General features: G+C 40.4%; 1 protein-coding gene across 2 annotated transcripts in view; it reads left to right on the top strand.

The window, feature by feature from the left end:
* The window catches only part of USP37 (ubiquitin specific peptidase 37), a 34,470-nt gene extending 13,040 nt beyond the window's left edge, over positions 1-21,430 (top strand). For both annotated transcript variants that reach the window (XM_051786612.1, XM_051786611.1), the window contains exons 11-24: positions 277-400; positions 668-873; positions 1,962-2,079; positions 3,272-3,351; positions 4,651-4,815; positions 5,666-5,731; positions 6,914-7,064; positions 10,751-11,003; positions 12,973-13,139; positions 14,938-14,998; positions 17,140-17,255; positions 18,544-18,613; positions 19,130-19,268; positions 19,865-21,430. In XM_051786612.1, the coding sequence (XP_051642572.1) occupies positions 277-400; positions 668-873; positions 1,962-2,079; positions 3,272-3,351; positions 4,651-4,815; positions 5,666-5,731; positions 6,914-7,064; positions 10,751-11,003; positions 12,973-13,139; positions 14,938-14,998; positions 17,140-17,255; positions 18,544-18,613; positions 19,130-19,268; positions 19,865-19,952 (1,804 nt within the window). In that variant the 3' untranslated portion in view covers positions 19,953-21,430. The remainder of the gene's footprint in view (positions 1-276; positions 401-667; positions 874-1,961; positions 2,080-3,271; positions 3,352-4,650; positions 4,816-5,665; positions 5,732-6,913; positions 7,065-10,750; positions 11,004-12,972; positions 13,140-14,937; positions 14,999-17,139; positions 17,256-18,543; positions 18,614-19,129; positions 19,269-19,864) is intronic.
* The last annotated feature ends 531 nt before the right edge of the window (positions 21,431-21,961 follow it).

The following is a 21,961-nucleotide window of genomic DNA, read 5'->3' as shown; positions in this document are numbered from 1 at the left end:
GAAATAAGTTTTTAGAACCTCATAAGGCTTTTCTCTTTACGTTTAAAGACTGTGGATATTTTTTTTGTTCATGTGGGTCCTGTTTGATGATGGCCTCAAATGAGATCTCAAAGTACTTGAAATGGAAAAGGTTAATTATATATGAGATATTTTCATACAGAACACCTGAAACACTTATCACAGGAGAAAAGCTTTTAGAAGCTCTTAAGAGGAGATATTTTGTTTGTCTGAAGTCCTGGAAAACCAATCAATGTTTCATTGCCTTGACTTCTGCAGACGTTTTGCCCATCTGCTTGCTAAAAAGGATGTCTGCAGCCCTGAGGTTAAGAAGGAGCTGCTCAAGAAGGTGAAAAGTGCCATTTCAGCTACTGCAGAGAGATTTTCTGGGTACATGCAGAATGTAAGTACCATATTGCCTGGAAACAATTACGTGTAATTTGTTCAGTGTTTGGCCTGCATCGAATGTCTGTCAAGCTTCAACTCTGTTTGACAGTGACGTGGGCTTTTGATTGAATGGCAGCGATTGCTGCTGTTTGTTAGAGCAGAACTGCCTTAGTATTGATGAATGCAGTGAACTAAACATAGTTTCCCCAGTCTGTGTGTGTTTGAGAAAAGATACTGAATGAAATTGCACAATATCACTTTGTTGCATTTCCCCTGTCTCTAGGATGCACATGAGTTCTTGAGCCAGTGTCTGGATCAGCTGAAGGAGGACATGGAAAAGTTAAACAAAACTTGGAAGAGTGAGCCAGTCCCTAATGAGGATAACTCACCAGGACGAGCTTCTGATGACCTCTCAGCCACCAAAGTTTATACGTGTCCGGTTATCAGTAACTTGGAGTTTGAGGTTCAGCACTCTATCATCTGCAAAATGTAAGTGTGCTCGACAGCTTTTGTCACACTTACCTTAAAAGACTGGGAAGCGTTCCCATGTGACGTGACTTCATCTGCAGGTTAAAGCCAGAATTAAGAACTATGTTTTATCCGAAGCTAGATATTTAGAAAAATATCCTGTGATCTAGAAATGCTGGAAAGCTGACACTGTACCATCTGCTGCTACAGGCCTTCTTTAAACAGTCTTGTACCACCTAGTTCTTCATTAGATATCCAGTGGAAAGCCTTTGTGCTTTGCTCGTTGTGTACCACTTGTATGAGGATAGGGAGAAAAGGGGGTTTCAGCCAAGTAATGTTTCCTCTTAAAAAAAAAAAGAAAAAAAAGAAAAAAAGGGAAGCCATGTTTTTAATTTGTTCTTTCTAAGGCCTTCCAGGGAACGGCATTTTCCTCTGTGTTTCTATGTTATTGTGGAAAAAGATGTAAACCAGTATGTATGGGCGTTCATGGCATATGACCTGTGCAGTAGATTTCCATATGGTATGCTTCATTCCAGAGTTTTTATGAACACAGGTATTTGGGAATATTAGTTTGTGTATACTTCATTAATTCCATAAAACAATTAAAAGTAAAGTGCATCTAGGTAACACTTGTGGAAGACAAATGACTGTATAGTCTTTTTTATTTTTGCCTTAAAAAAGCACAAGAAGAAAGAGGGGGTTTGTTGGTTTTGGTTTTTTAGATGGGCTTTATTATTTTGTTTCTAGGAACAGTTTGAAAGCATTTCTAGGCTTGCCCTTCTGCTGGGCTGGTCTCACCTTTCTCTTAAGAATGGTGAACAAAGAAGAGATGTTCGGCTACAAAGCAGTCACTTTGAGTATACCTGATCAGTTGCCTCTCCAAAGCAATCTGAGGGGTATTGTTCTTATCTTTACACAAATGTTTCAACTTCTAAAGCATCAAAAAGAAATTCCAAGATCCAACTTTGTCATAAACATTAAACAGTTCCATTTTGATGACTAAAATTAAGATGATCAAGAGGCATATATTTACTGGGAAGTTACTTGAGCCTAAAACATGTAAGTTGTCCTTAAGTTTTCAGACTTGCATAAGCATATTTCTTTTTTAGGTGTGGTGAAACGGTCACTAAACGAGAACAGTTTAATGATCTCTCCATTGACCTTCCTCGAAGAAAGAAATTGCTTCCTTCCCGATCGATCCAGGATTCTCTTGACCTCTTTTTTCGGGTATGTAGTTTGAGGAGGAGTTTTTTTATTCATTGTGGAGTTATGTGTAGGTTATGTCCCATATGTAAATTTTGGTTGTACAGCTGAACTTTGCACTTTCTTGAGGTTTGTCCATTAATAGCATACGGGAGTTTTTATTGTAAAATGCTGTGCAGAAATTAACTGATCCTTACAATACTGATGTGAAATAGGTAAACTTCTCCATTTTGTGGTGAAAGGGTTGATGTATAAACAAATATAAAGGCTGTCAGATTGAGATAATCACTCAGGAATTGCTACTTCCTCTCCTGGGCTAAGATGCTTCAACAGCTTGGGTACTGGCCTTAATGAGCGTGGAGGAAAAAGGTCATGCAGATACAATAATTAAAAAAAGAAGTAGCTGTAATATTTGGATGCTTGTTTTGTAAGTAGAGCTTCAAGGTGATGTTCCTGAAAGCTAAAAATGAGCCTTATGTCTGTGAATTAGTGTTGTATTTTGTAGTATGTCAAGACTAACTTGTGTTTTTTCTCCATATGTAGATAGTGTTTTCAACAGATAGAATAATTGACGGGGTAATTCTTCTAAAAGTTGATGGAGATCTGAAGATTTAAAAAAATTCTTAAAACTGTAGTGATGTCATTTGGCCTCATGTAAGGCAAAGAGCTGTAGGAATGTTTGATGGCCAAGTCATGTAATTTCAGGAAAGTGATGCTTCCCCTTTTGGTGTCTGTTCAAAACACTACTCTCATGCAACACATCATTGATGAGTTTAGGTGAGGATAGCTTTTGAGGAACAAAGCAGAAGTTTTGAACAAGAGGGAGAAAATTTCCTGGCACCATTCTCCACCACAGGTTATTAGGGGAAAAAAACCACCAAATTCTGTGTAAGGGAGAGAAAATTGTAAACCTCACAAGGTTGACCACTCCCTTTGGAAGCTAATTTGTCTTAACAAGTGGCTTACTCACTGGTCTACAATAGACTTACAGGAAAAATTACACCTGTATTAGTGGATATATTGTCAAATTTTAGACCCTGCTACCTGTCCTCTTACTAGATGCCCTCTTATTAGGTCACGTTGAAGGTGATTATAATTTTAAGTATTAGTGCTGTTTTGAAGAGTTTGTATGACAGCCAAAAGCAATGTGCTTTCGGCCCAGATCTGTTTAATATGTGTTTTGTTCCAGTAATGATTTCTCTGCTCCCTTCAACAGGCTGAGGAGATTGAGTATTCCTGTGAGAAGTGCAATGGAAAGTCTGCTGTTGTCACACACAAGTTCAACAGGCTTCCCAGGTAAATGTTTACACCCATTCCTCTCCTTGCTGGAAGGATATGTTACAAAAGTGCTAGCAGAAGTCTCTCAAAGAGTAAAGCTCATGGGAAATGCATGTGCAGTGGTCAGCCTGTGGGAAAGACTACCGTCTGCAGGTGCACCTTCATCCTGTTCTTCAGTTTTCCTCTAAAGAATCTCTCTTGGGAACCTTCTGCAATACTTTTTTCTTCCTCCCTGTCCATACATAAGGAGAACTGAGTTTTCCCTTTCCCCCTTTCTTGGGGTTTCTGGAACATGAACGAAGTAGAAACAGTAAATATATTCTGTAATTTTAATATTTTATGCTCAGCTGACCTGATGGGCAGGACTTGAGTTGGAGGCATTAGTGCCAGACAGTATGTAGAGGGTTTAGCTTTGATCACCTTATTTTTCCTGTGCTTTTCTCTCCTAATAAGCATGGCATTTCAAGGATTAGTGGGATGCTCAGTAGTTTTTCACCTCTAGGTTAGGTTTAGTTCATGATTTAGGGTGGAAGTGCTTGGAGATAGGGGTGTAAACCTCGTGGCATGTAAAGTTAAAAGAGTCTTGGATTATTTTATCAGACCTATGTCCTTGTCCCAGGTATACTGAAAGCAGTATCTTATGTTTTGCTTATGTGGGGTATTTATTCAAGCACTGCTAAACCCTTGTGAAAGTTTTTGAATGTTAGTACAACACAAGTGATAATATATCTGCATGATTTAAGTAGACAGTATAAAGTGCAGCATAAGGAAGAAGATTCACTGTAAAGAAGCCTTTTCAGATTCCTTAAACTGTTGTGATCAGAAGTTCTTTCAAAGAGAAAGTGTCATGACAGATAAACCAAGTACACGTCATGCACTGGGCACAGTTCCTCCTCAGTTTTGGGCAGCTGTGTGATCTCTCCATCACAGACTTGAATTTCTGGGAATGATTTACTAATATTCTTGCCTATAATGATAAAATTTCAGTTGTTTCCTACCTCTCACTGTGTAGTAGAAATGCGTTTGGTAAGAGCTGCTTATTTCTCCTTGAGCCAGGTGATGCACATCAAAGCAGGAAGCCTCTTGAGTTGTCAGAGTCCATGGTCTGCAACTTACACAAAGTTGAGTGATGGACAGGAACAGAATTACCTGTGTCTTGCCAGATAAGAGATGGATAGTGTTTGCCTACCACCCCAAAATAATAATCTGGTTTAGTCAGGTGAATGCATTTGGTGAACAGAGTTACTTGGATTTTAAAAAGGTTTTCTCTGACTTTTTTCTTGAAATTAACATTTGTCGTTCTCTCATCTCTCTCAGGGTCTTGATTCTTCATCTGAAACGATACAGCTTCAATGTAGCATTGTCTCTCAATCATAAAGTTGGGCAGCAGGTGGTTATTCCAAGATACTTAACCCTGCTTTCCCACTGTACGGAAAGCACCAGGCTGCCACTGACGCTGGGATGGAGCGTCCATTCTGCCATGTAAGTGTACAGCTTTGGTGCATGCCATGTTAACCACGTATGCCACAAGGTAGGTAGTTGTCAGATCTCCTCCACCAGATGTCTGGGCAAGGAAACATTAAAATTACACAGTTTCAGGTGTGTGCTGCTAGTTTGTAATGATGCCGTCATGAGAAGGTGTACAGAAAGGAAACATAAAAGCTGACCACAGCAGAAATACTTGAGAATAGGTTTGAAATAGCTTTCCAATATTTTGGAGTTTTTTCAGTCATTGCAACCATTGTGATTGATCAGGGAGTGGAAGGGTAACTAGGCTGGAGAGAAACAGCCCTGCTTTGAGGGGGAAGATTAGAAAATATTTCTGCATTGGCTACCAGCTGTTGGATAGGTGTGTAGTGATACTGATGGACTTTGAGGAGCCGATAAAAGGATTAAATGGAGCAGGAAGTTTATTTAGAAGAATCTAGGTAAGGGAGGAGAAACAAAGACATGGAATATGCCAGAAAACTGGCTGATCCAGACAGCAGCAGGAGACTGTGGTTTAGGAGCAGGAACTCAAGTGTTGGTGGGAATAAAAAATAAGGAATGAGTTGTCTTGACATGGGAGCCCAGAGCCTTTAATTTGTGAGCTTGTCCCTAAGGGTGCATTGCTAAGAAGTGAATCAAGTTTAAAGGATTATATATGGTTTTGAACAACTGTTGTTTATTTATAGCATGATGAAATTATTACTGTAAATTATGCAATTAGCAAGTACATAATGGTATTCTACCTGTTTCTTTGGTCATGAATTTGCATGCATAGCAGACAAGTAAACACTTATTTTTTAAAGACTTTTAACTGCTGCAATAAGTACTTTGCTTTTTTTAATAGCTCCCGTCCATTGAAAGCCTCCCAGATGGTGAATTCCTGTACTGTAAGCACTTCCACACCTTGTAGGTGAGTTATAGCTCTGAAATGTCTGTGGCCCGGGGTTTCATGGTGTAATTTCTAAGGCATTTTAAACTTTTCTAGTTCTTTTTTTTTTTTAATAGTTCCACCATTTGTATTTGTTTTCTTTTCTTTTTTCTTTTTTTTTTTTTTTAATATTGTAGTGAATTATTTCAGCTACTATCTTTTTTCATATCTGAGTTTTATTGGTGTTACATGCTAGGTGAAATTAACATCAGTGGTACAATTTGCCTAGTTGACATGATCACCTTAACACTTCCTTTGAGAACCTTTGGGGACTTGTAGGTAAGCAAAGATGATTTTTTCAGGCAGAAGGCTGAGCATCAGAATGACAACTGGATGTACTTTGTATAGATAATTTGTCAGTGTGAGATCTTAAACTAGCTTATGGTTGTATTTGCAAGCCACATATGTAAGAAGGAAAATGCTTTTAAATTCTGCAGTCTACCTCTTTTCTCTGTTCTGTCTCTATGGAGCCAAAATGTGTGTGTTGGGAACAGGTGGTTAGTTTCTTAAGTTTATTTGCAAAGATGAGAGGGCATAGGGTTTTATAAGCAGTTTTGAAAGGCCAGTTTCTAATACAGTGAAAATGTGGTATCACACTGGATGGTTTTGGATTGTGGAGTACTTAAAGACCAGACTTACTAATCAAGCAGAAATCGTGACTTCCCCAGACTCTCCTGTTTTCTGTTCTGAAGAATAAGAATTTATCTTAATGAAAAAGCAAACAGGAAAACTCAGAAACTTGTGCAGATTTGCACTTTTTATATCCTGGTAGTGATGTGGGAAGTCCTCTGTCCAAGTTAGTAAACTTGAGAAGTCCAGTGGTTTATGCCAAATTCTAGGTGTTACTGTGATCTTGACTCAAATGAGTACTGTCTGGGATTGCGAGGTAATAAAAGTGCAGAATCTTTGGCCTTAAAAGCAAGAGTCACACACTTAGTAACTTTTAATGTTCTAAGCTGCTATTGCAGGCTTAAAGTAGATATGTTGGTTAACCCAGCAAAATGAAAACCCTGCCTGCTATGTTAATACATTGTCACTATCAGTTGTTGCAGTTTGTTCCATAAATTTTACAGTGTGAAAGTACTACTTTAATGGTTACTTTGAAACACATTTGTACGGTGCTACAATGCTGTGGAGTTTTATAGCCATGTTTTTAATTTACAGAAAATACACTTTCAAGTCAAAGAGCTCTGCAACATTCTGTGTAGATTCTGACAGCGATGATGAGCCATTGAAACGCTCTGTTGCCCATAGCCAAAGGTTGTGTAACATACAGAGTAGAGATCAGCAACAGCTGCAAGAAGAGCCAGAAAAGGTAAGGGAAAAACCCCACAAACTTTCATATACTAGATCCTGTATGTACTCATGTCTGGTCTATGTTTTTCAGCATAAACTGTGAGTGAAATTGATGTCAGATAAGGGTTTTTTCTCCTAATTAGCACTGCAGTGCTGGAAGGGAGTGCTTTGCTAATTGACCTCTCTGTACAGTTGTTTTGGGTTCCCACGGGGAACAGAGGTAATTGCATTGCAAATGCATTTGAGTTTTCAGGTTATGTGTACCAGCTGCTTAGCAGTTTGGTCAGTCCTTTGGGCAACTTTCACTAATAATGTGCTGTCAATAATAAAATTATGCAGTAAAGCTCTTGATTAAATTAGATCTAGTACAAGTTGGGCTAAGCAAAATACTCAGTTGAGAGAATTTTGTGCACATCCAGTCTGTGTCCCCTCTCAAATGTGGCTTTTTAAATGCTTTTAGAATCTGAAGCTAACAGCCTTTGGAGGCGGACCCACAGAAGTGTGAAGAGACCAAGCTTATTGGTGTAATGGCACAGTTAACTTCAGATTGCCTTTGAGCTCTTCCTTGTGACTAGTGTTCATGTTGCCAAGTGGTGGTTTTTTTTGCTTCTGTCAGGGCAGTGTATTAGCAGGTTGATGAGTTCTGTGGGAAGGAATGATGATCCAGAAGGGAAAAGAAGCAGCTTAGAGGATTATCTTGCAGTACCACTTTCTTCTGTTAAGACTGTTGCAGGCCTAATGCTTAGGACAAGTGTCCGGCATCTCTGCTTCTCTAAAGTTTTTGACAATGTTCATAGGGTTATTTTAATCAAGCAGAGACTTGTGGTCTTGATTATGACAATAAAGGACAGATGTAAAACTGGATGAATAGCATTAAGTAACAAGAGGAAGATATCTACAGTTTCTGATCTGATGGGAAGATCAAACCAAGGGAGGGTCCTGATACAGTATTTAATAAATGATAAAATAGATACTGAGTATTAAATTTTCAGTAGATCAAGAGCTGGGAAGGGCTGTTAGTTTGATGAAGCTCGGAACTACAGGTAAGAATGATCTTGACAAATCTGAGAAACTGTATAAAAATAGGAGGGGTTGTTCAGTAGGAACGGGCTAAAGGTGCTAATCCTAGCAGGATTAACCAACTGTAAATGTGGGATGGGAATAGCTGGGAAGGCAGTGGACCTTCAGAAGGGGCATGAAAGGACACAAAGTCAGGCAGGTTGAAAGCAAAAATATCTAGACAAAGCCATAGCCCGCATATTGTGTAAAGTAACTCTGTTTTTCCTCAGCGTTGAGCTTTAGCTGGAGTTCTGAATCCATCTTTGGGTTCTGGACTGAAAAGAGTTACAGATTAATTGGAGAGGGGCCAGAGGAAGGGAACATGAATGGTCAAAGGTCTAGAAAGGAAGGTTTTAGGAAAAAGTACAGGCAAGTTGTCTTTAGTTTGGTCCCTAGTTTAAGGAGAAACCTAAGATAATAGAAACACTTGAGCTGTTTTCCATGCCCATGCTGGATAGAACAAGAAGTGATAGACTAAACAGCAGAAAGTAATTTTTAGATTAAATATTAGGGAACACTTTCTGATGCTCAGGATGTGTAGGAATGGAATGGATTGCTTTGGGAAAAAGCAGAAAACCCTTTCTGAGGGTCTCAGGAACAGGGTAGGCAACCGCTGTCCTGCATGGCACATCTATACCTGGCTGTGGCTGGGGGAAGGAAATGAGCTTGTCTTTGAAGTCCCTCTTATGTATAGAAAAGGTGTTTCAAACTGTCCTAATTTATTATTCCTTGAGTTCTGTTTGAGAGGAACAGTGGGTAGTCTTTATCGCACAAGCCCTGTGAGTGCAGAAATTGTGGGAATAAAGCCTATTAATTTGAATAACAGATTAACTACAGGCTTTACAGCCTGTTGTGGGAAAGAGGCAGTGCTGGTGATGATTCCACATAAATGATGTTATCCTGTGGCCATGCACATTGGCCACTTCTCAACCACAGGCACGATCAACCATCTGTTACCATTCTCGGACCTTCTCAGCGTTGTCCTGGAGGACCTGGTCCTGGTCCTTGGAAGTGGCATTACTGCTGCTGCACCATTTTCCTTGATGTGATTCTCATAGCAGATGCGGATGAGGAAAGCATTAAGGGCTTGGCAGTCACTTTGTATGGCCAGGACATCCCCTGCCAGGCACTGCTTGCAAAACACCCCTGCCATGTGGGAGAACGGCTGGAATAGCATCTATATGCAGCTGTGGGTTGTAGGGGCAAATAGCAGTTATCTAGCTAAACAGGGCAGAGCTGAAATTCCTGTGATCTCTGCCTCTGCAGATGTAGTAGTATTTGAAGGACTTCTTAAAAATGCTTATTTAAAGCAGCCTGTCTTAAAGCCTTATCTATTTTAAATCTATGCAAATAATGTCTAGTAGAAAAGTTACATTCAAATAATGCACAGATGCCGCCAAGTCTTTAAAGTCTGACCACCGAATTAGTGGTAGTTGTTGGCAGAAAGCCAGGAACTAGGGTTTGCTGAAGAGCTAAACCTGTTTTGATGTTGGTAGCCTACAGGTGCAGAGAGAGAAATCAGAAAGCTTAAATAGCAGGTACTCTGCTTTCCTTATTTAGGGAATGAATAGGTGTGAGGAGAGAGGTTTGAATTTGTCACTTCTTATTCTTGGAGGGCATCATGTCTAGAACAAGAAGTTTAGTTGGCTAATTCATTTGCTAATCTTGTTTGATAAGGCAGTTTTAATACAAAATGTTTGCTCTATAAAAGCTAGCTGTATTTAACTAAAATGCAGTAAAAAATTATTTTTGTTCATTTTAACAAGGTTCTGAGATCCATCCAAATGCAGTTTGGAATAAGACCTGGAGAAGTACATTCTGATAGTTCCTATCTTACTTCATTTTTAACATAATATAGGAAAAAAAAATCTAAGCATATGGTAAATAGTATAATTGTGTAAATATGCATACATGGGGGTTAACCTCTGATTAACAGTTAATATTAAAATTATTGAAATTATTATTTGCAAACCACTGTGGTTATAGGAGTTGATGAGCATCAATTTTAGGAAAATAACTATAAAAAAATTCAGAATAAGACTAAAGTTTTTTTTCTTTCTTCCAATTTAAAGTTATTTTGTTCTCCCTGGGAGAGAATAATTCCTCCCTTTCCCTGTGTAACTCTTTTCTTACTTGGTTTGCAGTCATATGGCAAGTCTGCAGCACCAAACCTAATTTTAATTGCTATTCATACCAGCCCCATTTCAGTTCCTATCCTCCCATCCCTATGTTCAAGTTCAATTACTCTCATGTTGCTGCTTCATCACTTGTTAACAAACTTGCAATTTCCCTGCTTGTATCTCAGCACTGTCTTGCCAGGGGCTTCTGGACCATTCATCAGGACCTAAAGGGGGAACGTGTGTTGAAGGAAAGGAGGGAGAAGGGAAGAGTTATCTTGTTTATGTTAATCCACAGGACCTGTAAAAACTGGCTGTAGTTCATATTTAAATATTATTCCTTGGAGTGAGTGTAGCTACAAAGGTTGTCTCTCCAGTGAGTCTCGTATAACTATCTGTTGAATGTTGACAGAGCCAAGCTCTCGCTCCCTGGGGTTAATAAAATTAAAAAAAAAATCCACAGAAATGTAAAGCTGATGTTATATACCTGTTTATTCAAGCACTTAATCATAACTCCATTCATCTCTAGGGTTCAAAAAGAAGTAAAATGGAGGGTGATAAACCTGAGCTGGGTAATGCTGGTTTTGATGGGATGAGCGAAGATGAGCTGCTAGCAGCTGTCTTAGAGATTAGCAAAAGGGAAGCTTCTCTGTCTCTGACTCATGATGAAGATAAGCCCACAAGCAGCCCAGACACTGGTTTTGGAGATGATGAAATTCAAGAATCGCCGGAAAACCTGGAATCTATGGAGATAGAGAAGCCCAGAACAGCGTTAGACTCAGGTAAGACAAAGTAACCATCTTAATTGGACTATAGCCGGCTAAAGCAGGTTACTGATAGCATCAGGTTAGTAATGTCTGGTGGCAGAAACTGGATGCAAGTGCACTGCTGAAACTCTCTGACTTCCTCAGAGTTTTCTTACAGTTTCCATGTGTATAAAGCATTTAATTCACTGAATTGTGAAAATGTATTTTCTTGTATATCTGTCACCTCTCTGATTCGGGGTTAATTTCCATTTTTTCTCTATTGATTAGCACATACCTCTACAGATTCCTGTGCCAGACTTCAGTGTACTAGGATTTGGCCGTGTCCTAGAAATGAATCCTTCCATAATCGGAAAATATTTTCATTTCTGTAGCTGTTGCAGCCTGGGCAGCACGGCAGCAGTGTTCACATGGCGAGCGTGCAAGAGCGTGTGGGGGCTGCACAAATGCAGTTATTTTGTCACTAGTTACTAATGTATTTAACTATATCTGTAATTTTTTCTAAAATTACTTGTTTATGTGAGAGTAGACTCTTAAGTATAAGAGATTCAACAAGTGAATTATGGCCTCTGACCCAGAGACACCATTAAGTACAGGGAGGAGCCTGTGTGATACCAGTGTGGGGAAACTGAGTCTTTCTTTAGCTAACTGAAGGAAAAATGAGTGTTTTATCATTTGTTGTGTGCTACATGCTTTCAGTCAGATTTTAAATTCTGCTAGTGTGGAAAAACAGACCAACAATATGCTCTTGTCATCTAAGAACCAGGAGGTTAAATATTAACAACAAAATACCCCAGTATTACCAAAAATTACATTTGTTTCAATGGACAACTCTTGACAGCCTCGATGTTGGAAGGCAGTGTGTAAGAAAACTAAGTCTGTGCTCAGCCTGGTTTGTGCCCTCCTTTATGTACACTAATGTTGCTTATGGTGACGTGAGAGAGCTGTGATAGGGCGTGGCCATGTAAAGGTATCTCTCTCAATGTTTTCTTTGGAAAGTACAATGTAATTATTTGAAGGCTCTTTTGTGGCACTTAAGCAAAAACTATGTGTTTAACAGAAGTTCTGTATTTCTTCATACATTGGAAGTTTTCAAAGGTCATGTTTTGTTTTCCATCTTAAGAGGATTAGACTGATGGATTATGGTTCTGGTGGTCTTGTGTTTAAGGGTTCACAGATACTGAGACCTGCCACATATTATCCTTGTTAATAACTAATCAGCAGATACTGAAGTCTGCATAGGGCAAAACTATGAAGTTTCACATGCTGCTTTATGATAGCAGTTGAAGCAGGTCCTGATATTTAATCCAGTTGTAAGCAAGTGGGAGAATCAAAGTGTCCTGCACCTGCAGGAGGTGTATGCAGTGGTTGAATGAATGTTCATTCCACAGGTTTTGTAAAGCACTTCTACCAAAGTGTTCACTCTAAAAGTGAACTGAAAAATTATAATCTTCATGCACCTTGAAAGCTGTACATAGTGTTCACAAGATTGAGTCTCCTACCTGAAGGAAAAGGTGCTAGATTTAAGCAGTGCTTGAGGTTTGTGCTTTCCTCCATCTTGCCTATGATTTGGCTTTAGTTGTGGCTTCATCTGTAGTACTCCAAGGTATAATATGCAATGCAAATTTTTATAATCCATGGTTTCTTACAGAGAAATTCAATTGTCAGCTTCTTGGCTGCAGAAACCTAGTGGTGTGTGGTTTCTTACTTCAGTTCAGCTTGCTGTTTCTGAGTGAACATAAAAGGCTAAAAGGAGAACAGGTACAGGGATTAATGAAATGGTTCACTGTGTGCCAGTTAAAATGGTTATAAGACTGTGCTTTGGAGCTTTTTCCATTTGACTCTTGTGTAGGGTTTTTTGTGGCTGGTGAGCTCTCCCTGTCAATAGATGTCACTGTGCTGCAAGGATTGTGGTGATTTAAGGAGGAATTAGCTGGTTACAAACAGAAGACCCAGGAAAGCATAACTGTACTTTCTGATTCCTCAGGTCCTGCCAATTTCACAGAGATAACTAAAGATTTTGATGAGAATAAGGAAAACAAAACTCCAGAAGGATCCCAGGGGGAGGTTGACTGGCTGCAGCACTATGATATGGAGAGAGAAAGGGAAGAACAAGAACTTCAGCAGGCACTGGCTCAAAGCCTTCAAGAGCAAGTAAGAAATAAAATTTCCTTCCTTGAGTTACCTTCCTCAATGCTGGAAACCTGACAGCTAAAGTAAAAGCCTGTGTTCAGGCAGTAACTGCAAGGGGCATTCTGCTGCTTTTTTGAGATAATCAGATGGGGGAAAAGTTTGGATTTCTTCTAGCTCCAGTGTCAAGTAGAGTGATGACACTGGATACATCTGGGCACATTTTGTAAGAGCTTTGAAAACTGTGTATCACATTACAGACCCACAGATTTCTCAAAGCTTTCCATGCACTTTTATACACTGTCTTGTCATATTATATTAGAAACAATGATAAACAGAACTTAACTCTTACTCTGTCACCAAGGATCCAGCCCACCTTTAGCTTCCCTGGAAGTTGTTTCTTGCAGCATGTTGTGTCAAGACTTGGGGAAAGAAGGAGGTTTCAAAGCCAAGGCTAAGAACGGCCATGTTAGGTCAGGTTAAAGATGTGTCTATAATGGCCTTGTTTCGGGGGCTTAGTGAACAGTATAGGAACTGGGCATTTATGTGATCCTTCCCTCTTAATAAATTGGAGAAAGGATCACAAATAATTTAGTCTAAAACAAGTCCTTTAAATTAGACTTAGAAAGAATGGGGAGCTCGGGTTATGTGCTAACCATGTCTATTCCACTTGAATTTCGAGACCTGTAACTGATTTCTACAAATTTAACCAAGCCACTGGGAATGAATCAAGCACTTAGCCAGGTCTTTCTTTAAATAGGTGCCCTTGTCTGCTCTCTATTAATACCAAAGCTGTCATGGTTTTCCTTATGAGATCTGATGTTTCCATGGCTCTTGGATTTTTCTCTCCCATTACTCATTATGAGGTGCTGGTTGGTATGTTCCATGCCAGATGTAGCTTTGATTCAGCGATGCTGAGTAGTTTAACAAAGATTCCCAAACGCTTTAGAAATAGTGAGATAAAAGGCCTCATGCTAATAATGTAAAACTGCCCTTTGAGTCTGTTTCTGCTACAGTTCTGAAGCAAAAATCTGCTATTCTAATGACTTGGGCATGGAAATGTGGTAGCTGTGGTTGTCTTGATTTGAAATACATAGTTGGAGTGCTGCATTCAGGTGTGCTGAAAGCATTCAAATCCTGAATTAAGAAACCAGCTCATTAAATATTATTGACTGGCTTGCTATAGCTCTGGGCTTTTCAAGAGTGATGGGAGGAACAGGGGCATGATATTATTCAAACATTAGAAGTGTTTGTTGACTTGAGGTTTCTTTGCTACTTGGTCATGGTAATATTCTTAATACCTGGTTGTTTAGTGTTGTCTTTTTGCATCCTGTCTTTGTGAATACACCTGTTACATAGAACCACTAACTCTACTTTCAAATGGCTTACAAATAATAAAATCTGTTGGGATTTAATGACTCTGTCCTCAGCTGGCTTTGGGCAGAAGTCTAAATTTTGCCGAAGTGTGAGGAGCTTTGTGTGTAAGTGACAGCTTTCCTTAGCAAAGGGTTGCAAATTCATTCAGATGCTTTTCAAATTAATGATCCAGAGAAAGCATTTGGTGTTACTAGAGACTTGCTCTGCTGCATACCAAACTTCAGGATCTTTGACAAGCCTTAATGAAGGTTTGTCCCAGGTTCTGTTGCACGGGAACATTGGACTCTCGCTGGTTGCAAACATTCCTTCACACAGAACCTTTAATTTACAATGTCAAGTTTGTTGTAGAAACCAGAGCAGCACAGTTTCAATGGAAAAAGAGCACTAGAAGAATTTTAAATAGTGAAATGTCTCAATGAGCTAAGTTTTGTTCTCTTCCCATTAGGAGGCACGAGAACAGAAAGAGGATGATGACCTCAAACGAGCCACGGAATTAAGTCTACAAGGTGAAACTTATTTAACTTCTTCCAATATGTTGTTTTTGAGGGAAAATTGATCTGTGCTTACGAGTGCAGCTCCTGAGTGTCAGTAAGACAGCTGGGATTCATATTCTTTTGGTGTGTGCTTTGTTGTGTTTGGCTTTGTTCACGGTCAGCTTTTCTTGGTTGTGAAAGCAAAGGCCAGGAAAAACTTTATCTGAGTAATTGCTTATTTCAGTCTCTTGAGTTTTTAGTTAGGTATAGAGTTATATAGAGTGATGTGTAATACATCATATAAACCATATATAATAAGTGGTTAATACATAATATTAATCTAGAGAAAGCATAATGGGTCTTGAAATTTTGTATTCTCTGCAAAAGCCAGCATGGTAATGACTCTAGTCAGAACATAAGGATTATTACTTACTTGCATTGTTATTTCAGTGCTGATTAACGAACGCACTGACCTTACCTGGGCAAATGAATCAGTGCTATATTGTGTCTGATAGAGGGTGGGGAGCAGACAGACCTCACTGCAAGGTATAGCTGTTGGGAGTGAAAAAAGAAACACAAAACACATATCTGTCTTCTCCAAATCCAGACAGCGTGGTAGGCCTCAGGCACTGTTTAACATTTGTGTGAGGCTGGCATGCAAGTGATTTCATACAATCTGGCAGAGCAAAGCATAACTGAGAGAAAATTCCTGCTCCAAAGAGGGAGAGGGAGAGGTAGTGAAGTGTTGCGTTAAAGTACTTGTAGTTGCTCAGGCACTTTTAAAGGCCCTCAGTCGTTACTGGATGAACCCATGTTGGCTTCTGAAGAGAAGTAAGTTGAATGCTAATTGAAGCATCCCCTAGTATGAGCTCTGGCAGACTGAGTGCCCAGTCCCTCTCAGGTCTTCCTTGATTCATACTGAGGAAGAATTCAAGGCTATAAATCCTTTATCCTCTTGATTAGCAGTTGCTTGGCTTAAACAAGAGCATTGCCTTGCTACTGTCTCATTTGTAAGGCATCAGCCAGTTCATGGAGATGATCATAATCTTGAACATAGAGCTGGTAGCATTCGTCTTATGAAGGATCCCAGTGATGCTGTAACCAAAGAACCACTAATCATCCTGGGACCATTGGTGAAGTGGCATTTAGCAATTTCCATGGCAAGTGCTTCATGCAGAGACCTACCTAAGTGGTTGTGTTCTTGGCTGTAGTCTAGCTTACAGCCCAAATAAGCATGGAAAGCAGCAGTAAAGGATTCTCAGTTGAAGGGAGTAATCTATAAACTTCCTGAGAAGATTATACTAATCCAGTGTCTGATGACTTAACAGGATAAGCAGTATGAGAATCTCTTTGGCAAAACATGTCCATCATAGCTGGCGTTACAGTGTCTTCAAAACAAACCAGAAAAATTCCCGGACAGTGTCCTGTTAATCTCAACTTCTCATCCACTCCATAGCTTTAATTTAACTGGTGAAAGCATAGCTACTTCTCCTAATGAGTACTGTACAAAATCTTAAATTAGTCGGGTAGCTGCAGAACCCCAGGAAGTTTGGAACAGCGTGTACAGGGAGCAGTGGTGCCTTCCGGCTCTTTACAGAAAGCTGCCTGCATTTTGCTCAGCCAAGCAAACTGGAAGTTCCTGTGGTGAGCAGCCTTCTTACCATTGAAAACAATGAAAAGATGCCTGCTGCCAGCAGTAGCATTTTGATGCCAGTTTTAATTCAAAAATGCACTTTGTTAATGCAACTTATAGTTAAAACTGTAATTCATAGCTTCTCATTGCAGAAACTTGCAGTTCACTGACCAGACCGGCTGTACTTCTCTTACTGTTGTTCCTGGCTGCAGGCTGCTGGTGCTCTGGAGCCAACTGGGTGTTTAAATGCTCTTTTGTCACCCAGCTGTCATTGCCATAGTGCCGTTTTGGAAAAGTATGAGGGAGATGATGCTAAAATTAATTCCAAGATACTTAACTGTTGCTCTGACAAGTTGGGAAAGGGAGAGAGAGAGAGAGTTTTTATTTGGAAATTCCAGTAGCTCTTGCTTTCCTTGGAAAGGAAGCTCGAAATATTACTGTGCTTATTTATGTGGTAGATGTATCTGAACATGTTGTGAATTCTGAACCTGTTGGAATTCCACAGCATCTCACACAGTATCATTGTTTCCATGCTATCCAGAGTTTAACAGCTCTCTCCTGGACAGCGTTGGTTCTGATGAAGACTCTGGAAATGAGGATGTTCTTGACATGGAATATTCAGAAGCTGAAGCAGAAGAGCTGAAAAGAAATGCTGAGGTGTGATCTATGGTTTCAAAAGCCAACTGAGGAATATGTCCCTTCTTTACCATCGGTTTAGTGTTGGAGGCAGTTTTACAGAGCAGGTGTAGAGACTAGAAAGGTCTTTTATGTTCAAAAGCGAAAACATAAAAAATTTCTATCCATAGGAGTCTGGCTTATTGTGTTATTTTAATTACAAAAAAAAAAAAAAAAACAACAACAACAACAAAAAAAAAACTCAAAACAAATCAAAAACCAGAACATAAAAAATAGCTGCAGGGACTTTCAGAGTTTTTCTGAGATGTGGATAATGTTGAATTTTATACCAGAAATGTTTCAGTGCACATAAAGCAATGGTCCTATGAAATTTTTACTTACAGAGAGAAAGAGGAGAGGGCTGCAGTCAGCATGGTAGTTTAGTCATAGCACCATGGGCTTCTAGATGGTGAACCACCAAAACTGAGAGGTTATGGCAAGATCTTATTGCCATTAGGGACACCTGAGTGTAACCTGGGCTGTGTTGCTGGCCACTGGCACACTCAGGCTCCACACAGCAGCACTGTGGAAGTTACCTGCTTGCCTCAGTGGAAAGAGTACTGTGTTGAGGGGGAAAGGTTCAAATAATTGGAGTTTCTTTGAGCAGTTTTAATTTTCTTACAATGCTTTTTCAAGTTTCTTACCCTTAAACTAAGAGTTATGTTTTAAGAGTATTGTCAGCAAATAGTATCAGTAATGTTTCCTGGTCAGAGAGGATTAAAAAAATAAATTGTCAAAAGCCAGTGAATAGACAGAGCATGTTTCCTGCATGCAAAGAGGGTGTCTACTGATGTTACAGGTGCAGGACAAGAGAACTTGGGCTACATATCTGGTTTCAGCTGTTAAATCTGTGTACCATTATCAAGGGTATTTCTTTGATACTTCAGAAGTAAGCATGGTGTTCCTTTTGGGCTTTTTTGTTTATTTGGTGGATTAACTCTGACATCAGTGGGAGTTGCTCAGGAAATGGTTGTTTAGAGAACTATGCAGTGTAGAGCTCATGTCAGCATCTGTTCTGAGGTCAGAGTGGGTCGTTTGCATGTTCATTGGCTTGCTGAAAGATTAAATAGGATGGGAGGTTCTTTCCCACTTCTGGAAGGACTCCTTGTTTGGTGTGAACCAGGGTGTCTGTTTCTGTAATCCTTGACTGGGTTGCAGCTTTGAATACGGTAGCCAAAGCTGGTATCACAGGTACAAATCATCTTATCTATGAGCTACGTGGTAAAGCGAATGCCTAAAACCTTTAATTGTTTGGGGTTTTTTTATTCAGACAGGAGAGCTTCCTCACTCCTATCGTCTCATCAGCATTGTCAGCCATATTGGAAGCACATCATCTTCAGGTAAAAGATACCATATTTTATTCTTCATCTCTTATCTAGTTTAAAAAATCTGTAATACAGAATTACCATAACAGGATTATTTATAGAGAAGAATCCAGGCAGCAAAGCAAATCTACAGTCCCCCCTGGTGGGGGAGCAGGTTGAGGGTGTCATGGTGCCTGTGGAAAGCATACAGCTTATGGGCTCTATGGAATTGCTTGTGCTTGTTACCAGCTGATTGAGGGAAAGATGGAGGGACCAGGATCTAAAGGGTCTTTTAGCATTTAAATCTGACATAGATGGCTGGAGCAGGGTATGTAGCTAACCAGCTTACTGGTCAAACTGCAGCATGGAAAGAAAGGTGCCCAGAGAAGCTGCAGATGCCCTATCCCTAGAGGTGTTCAAGGCCAGGTTGGATGGGACTTCGGGCAACCAGGTCTAGTGGAAAGTGTCCCTGCCCATGGCATGGGGTTTGGAACGGGGTGATCTTTGAGGTCCTTTCCAACCCAAACCATTCTACGATTCTCTGTTTTTAAGGTCATTATATCAGTGATGTCTATGATATCAAGAAGCAGTCCTGGTTCACCTACAATGACCTGGAAGTGTCTAGAACTCTTGAGACCACCGTTCAGTGTGACAGAGACCGGAGCGGCTACATATTCTTCTACATGCACAAGTAGGTGTCCTGGGGAAGTTTGGTGCTAATAATTACCTCGTGTTTATGAGGCAGAAGGCTTTTCTTCTTCCTCCTCTAGCCTTCTTTGCTGGGATGAAAACTATCCAGAATGACAAAACTGAAGTGCTTTGTGTTCGGAGGTGTAAGATTGTATGCCAATAATACATAGGATTTTAAGGAATGCATGAAATCATATTTTAAGAAGAGGATTCAGTGTCTCAGGTATGCATGCATTGCAACCGGAATCATAATGCAGCTTGGGTTTTTTTCCTTAAGTATTGTGATATTTGTAAATGCCCTCATCCCTGCTCCTAGCAACTGTGGTGTTGCAGCCACGGTCATCTCAGGACACAGCCAAAATGAGGTTTGTAGGTAGAATAGAAATGATATCTTTTCGGGCACACAGAACTGAAGAAGGGGGGGTTGTCTCCTGTCTTTACTGGTGCTTGGAGACACCAGATAAGGCACTTCTCTGCCAGGATCCATGATGCTTGAGTTTGTGAATTAAATCCAGTTGCTGGTTCCCTCAGGGCTGTCTTATGTAAGGATTTGTTACTGTAAGTAAGTTTCACTGTTGGTCTTTCCTTCTCCTCTAGGGATATCTTCGATGAGTTACTAGAAACAGAAAAAAATGCACAGCCACTTAGCATGGAAGTAGGAAGATCAGTTCGTCAGCCTCTGTGAAAAGTAAAACACCTTGTTCCTCCTGAGGAGCAAGGAAGATTCTGAACTTGTGCCAGACAACGCAGGAGTAACAAACACCTCAGGGCCAAAACAAGAGACAAAAGACAGAAATATGGGACACTCAGTTTGTTGAACCATCTGTGCAAGTCCTGGGCCTGAACTATGCGTTTAAACCTTGACATCCAGAGCGATCCTCCTGTGGTGAAGTTTTTATTGTTTCTCAAATAATTTTGTCAGCATGGAGCCTTAAAGAGTTGCATCAAGCCACGAGACTACAGCTGCTCATAAACTGGTTTAAAGAATAGTGCAAAAAGAGACTTGACTTTAAAAGCCCATTCACCTGTGAGGCGTGAGTGGCGAAGATTTACATATCACTTGGCGCTTTTTTTTTCTTTCTCCAAGAGCAATTTAAGCAATAGACTCTGTAACCTGGCGTGTGTTGTGTTAGTAATATTCACTGGAAGCCCCGATTGCTGAGTAGGCTCTTGCCAGTCCTCTGGCTAACAGGCATTTTGGAATCACTCAAGCTGATGCGTTGTGACATTCATGGGTTTGTAAGTGCTCTGCTATTTACATGCGGTTCCAGGAAACAAACTGTCGGTGCTGTGGAATGTATTGATACCTGGTGGCAGCTCTGTTGTTTTTTTACACCATTCACTGTCATCCTCATTTAGATGTGACATTATATATGTGATTTCTTTTTTTGTTTTGCAAGTTCTATTATATGATTTCATTTTCTTCATGAGGTTGTTCAATCAGTACCATTTGGAGAGGCGAGGTCTCTCGTTGGGTGTGCTGTGTTTCTCACTGGAGTTATGTTGCTTAATGCTGCTCTGGTGTGATTCCAGAGTCACTGAACACCTGGAGCAGACAGAGCAGTGGCAGGAGGTGAGTGACAGCTGCTGTGCATCTTCTGGGAGGGAAAGAGCGTTCTGGTGTTGCCCTTCCTGCTCAGGTCTGGATCATCATGAAATGAGGATGCTGGGAAAAGGGTCTGCAACGCAGCGCCTGGCACTTGAATCGCTCTGTGACTGAACCATGGTCTTTCCTTGATCTTGTGTTGTTCCAGGGTAAGAGGCTTTGTACTGCAGCTATGCCTCTGTTCTCCTTTCTGAGGAGTGCAGGGAGCTCAAACTGTGAAACTAAACCAGGTAAAAACTTTCAGAAGGCCCTTGTTCAGCATAAACGGAACATGGTTAGAAAGAAGTGTTGCTTTTTATTGGGTTTAGAGGCATGATGCTCCTTTTATAGTTTGTTTCAGCAGTGGGGGGAGAAGCCCACTTCATTTTTTTTTTCAGCACCTTTGCTCTAATATGGCAGGGGCAGATGTTTCCTTTCACTGGTATTTACTCATTTCAGAGAAGTTGTTGCTGTAAGCAGAGTCGTTGCCTTTAGTTTTGATATCACAGCTTGAGTTCCAGAGGTGAAAGACTTCTTTAAGGAAAAAAAAAAAAATCACCTTTTTTGCTGTTGAGATAGTTTCTGAGTTTTTTAAACTATTGTTAGGAGTTTCTCAGGAATAAAATCAGCTGAAGCAAAGCAGACAAAACCATCTATTTAGGAGACAGCAGGCACCTTTCACGGGTACTTCCACACTAGAGTTTATCCTAGCGGGCCGGCTGGGAGTGCTGCTGCCTCAGTGGCCTCTTCCCACCCGTGTGGGCAGCAGTGAGTGACAGCTGTCGGTATCCTCCCCACCTCGAGCACTCTGGGGACCCCCGTGTGGTGAAGAGACTGACCTCCCTCCCATTCCCCGTGTGTGATGATCCCAGGGCCCAGGTCATGGTGGCGTCTTCCCGGTCTCTGAGCTAGGAGCAAATGTTTGGTTGTAGACATGACAGAACATTTATCTCGTGAGATGCTGCCCGAGGGGCTGTATATGTTAATTTATTACAAAGCATTATACTTTTCTATTGTTGATACTAATTTTGGTAGAATTCCAGGCGATGGGAAGAGGCGGTAACATGGGAGTTGTCCTTTGAACTGATCGCCCTGCGAGTGTGATGGAC

The sequence above is a fragment of the Manacus candei genome, unplaced genomic scaffold (genome assembly GCF_025592945.1).
Source record: "Manacus candei isolate 608988 ecotype Guabito, Panama unplaced genomic scaffold, ASM2559294v1 h1tg000023l, whole genome shotgun sequence".
Lineage (NCBI taxonomy): Eukaryota > Metazoa > Chordata > Aves > Passeriformes > Pipridae > Manacus > Manacus candei.
This window is presented reverse-complemented; position numbering and strand designations above follow the sequence as displayed.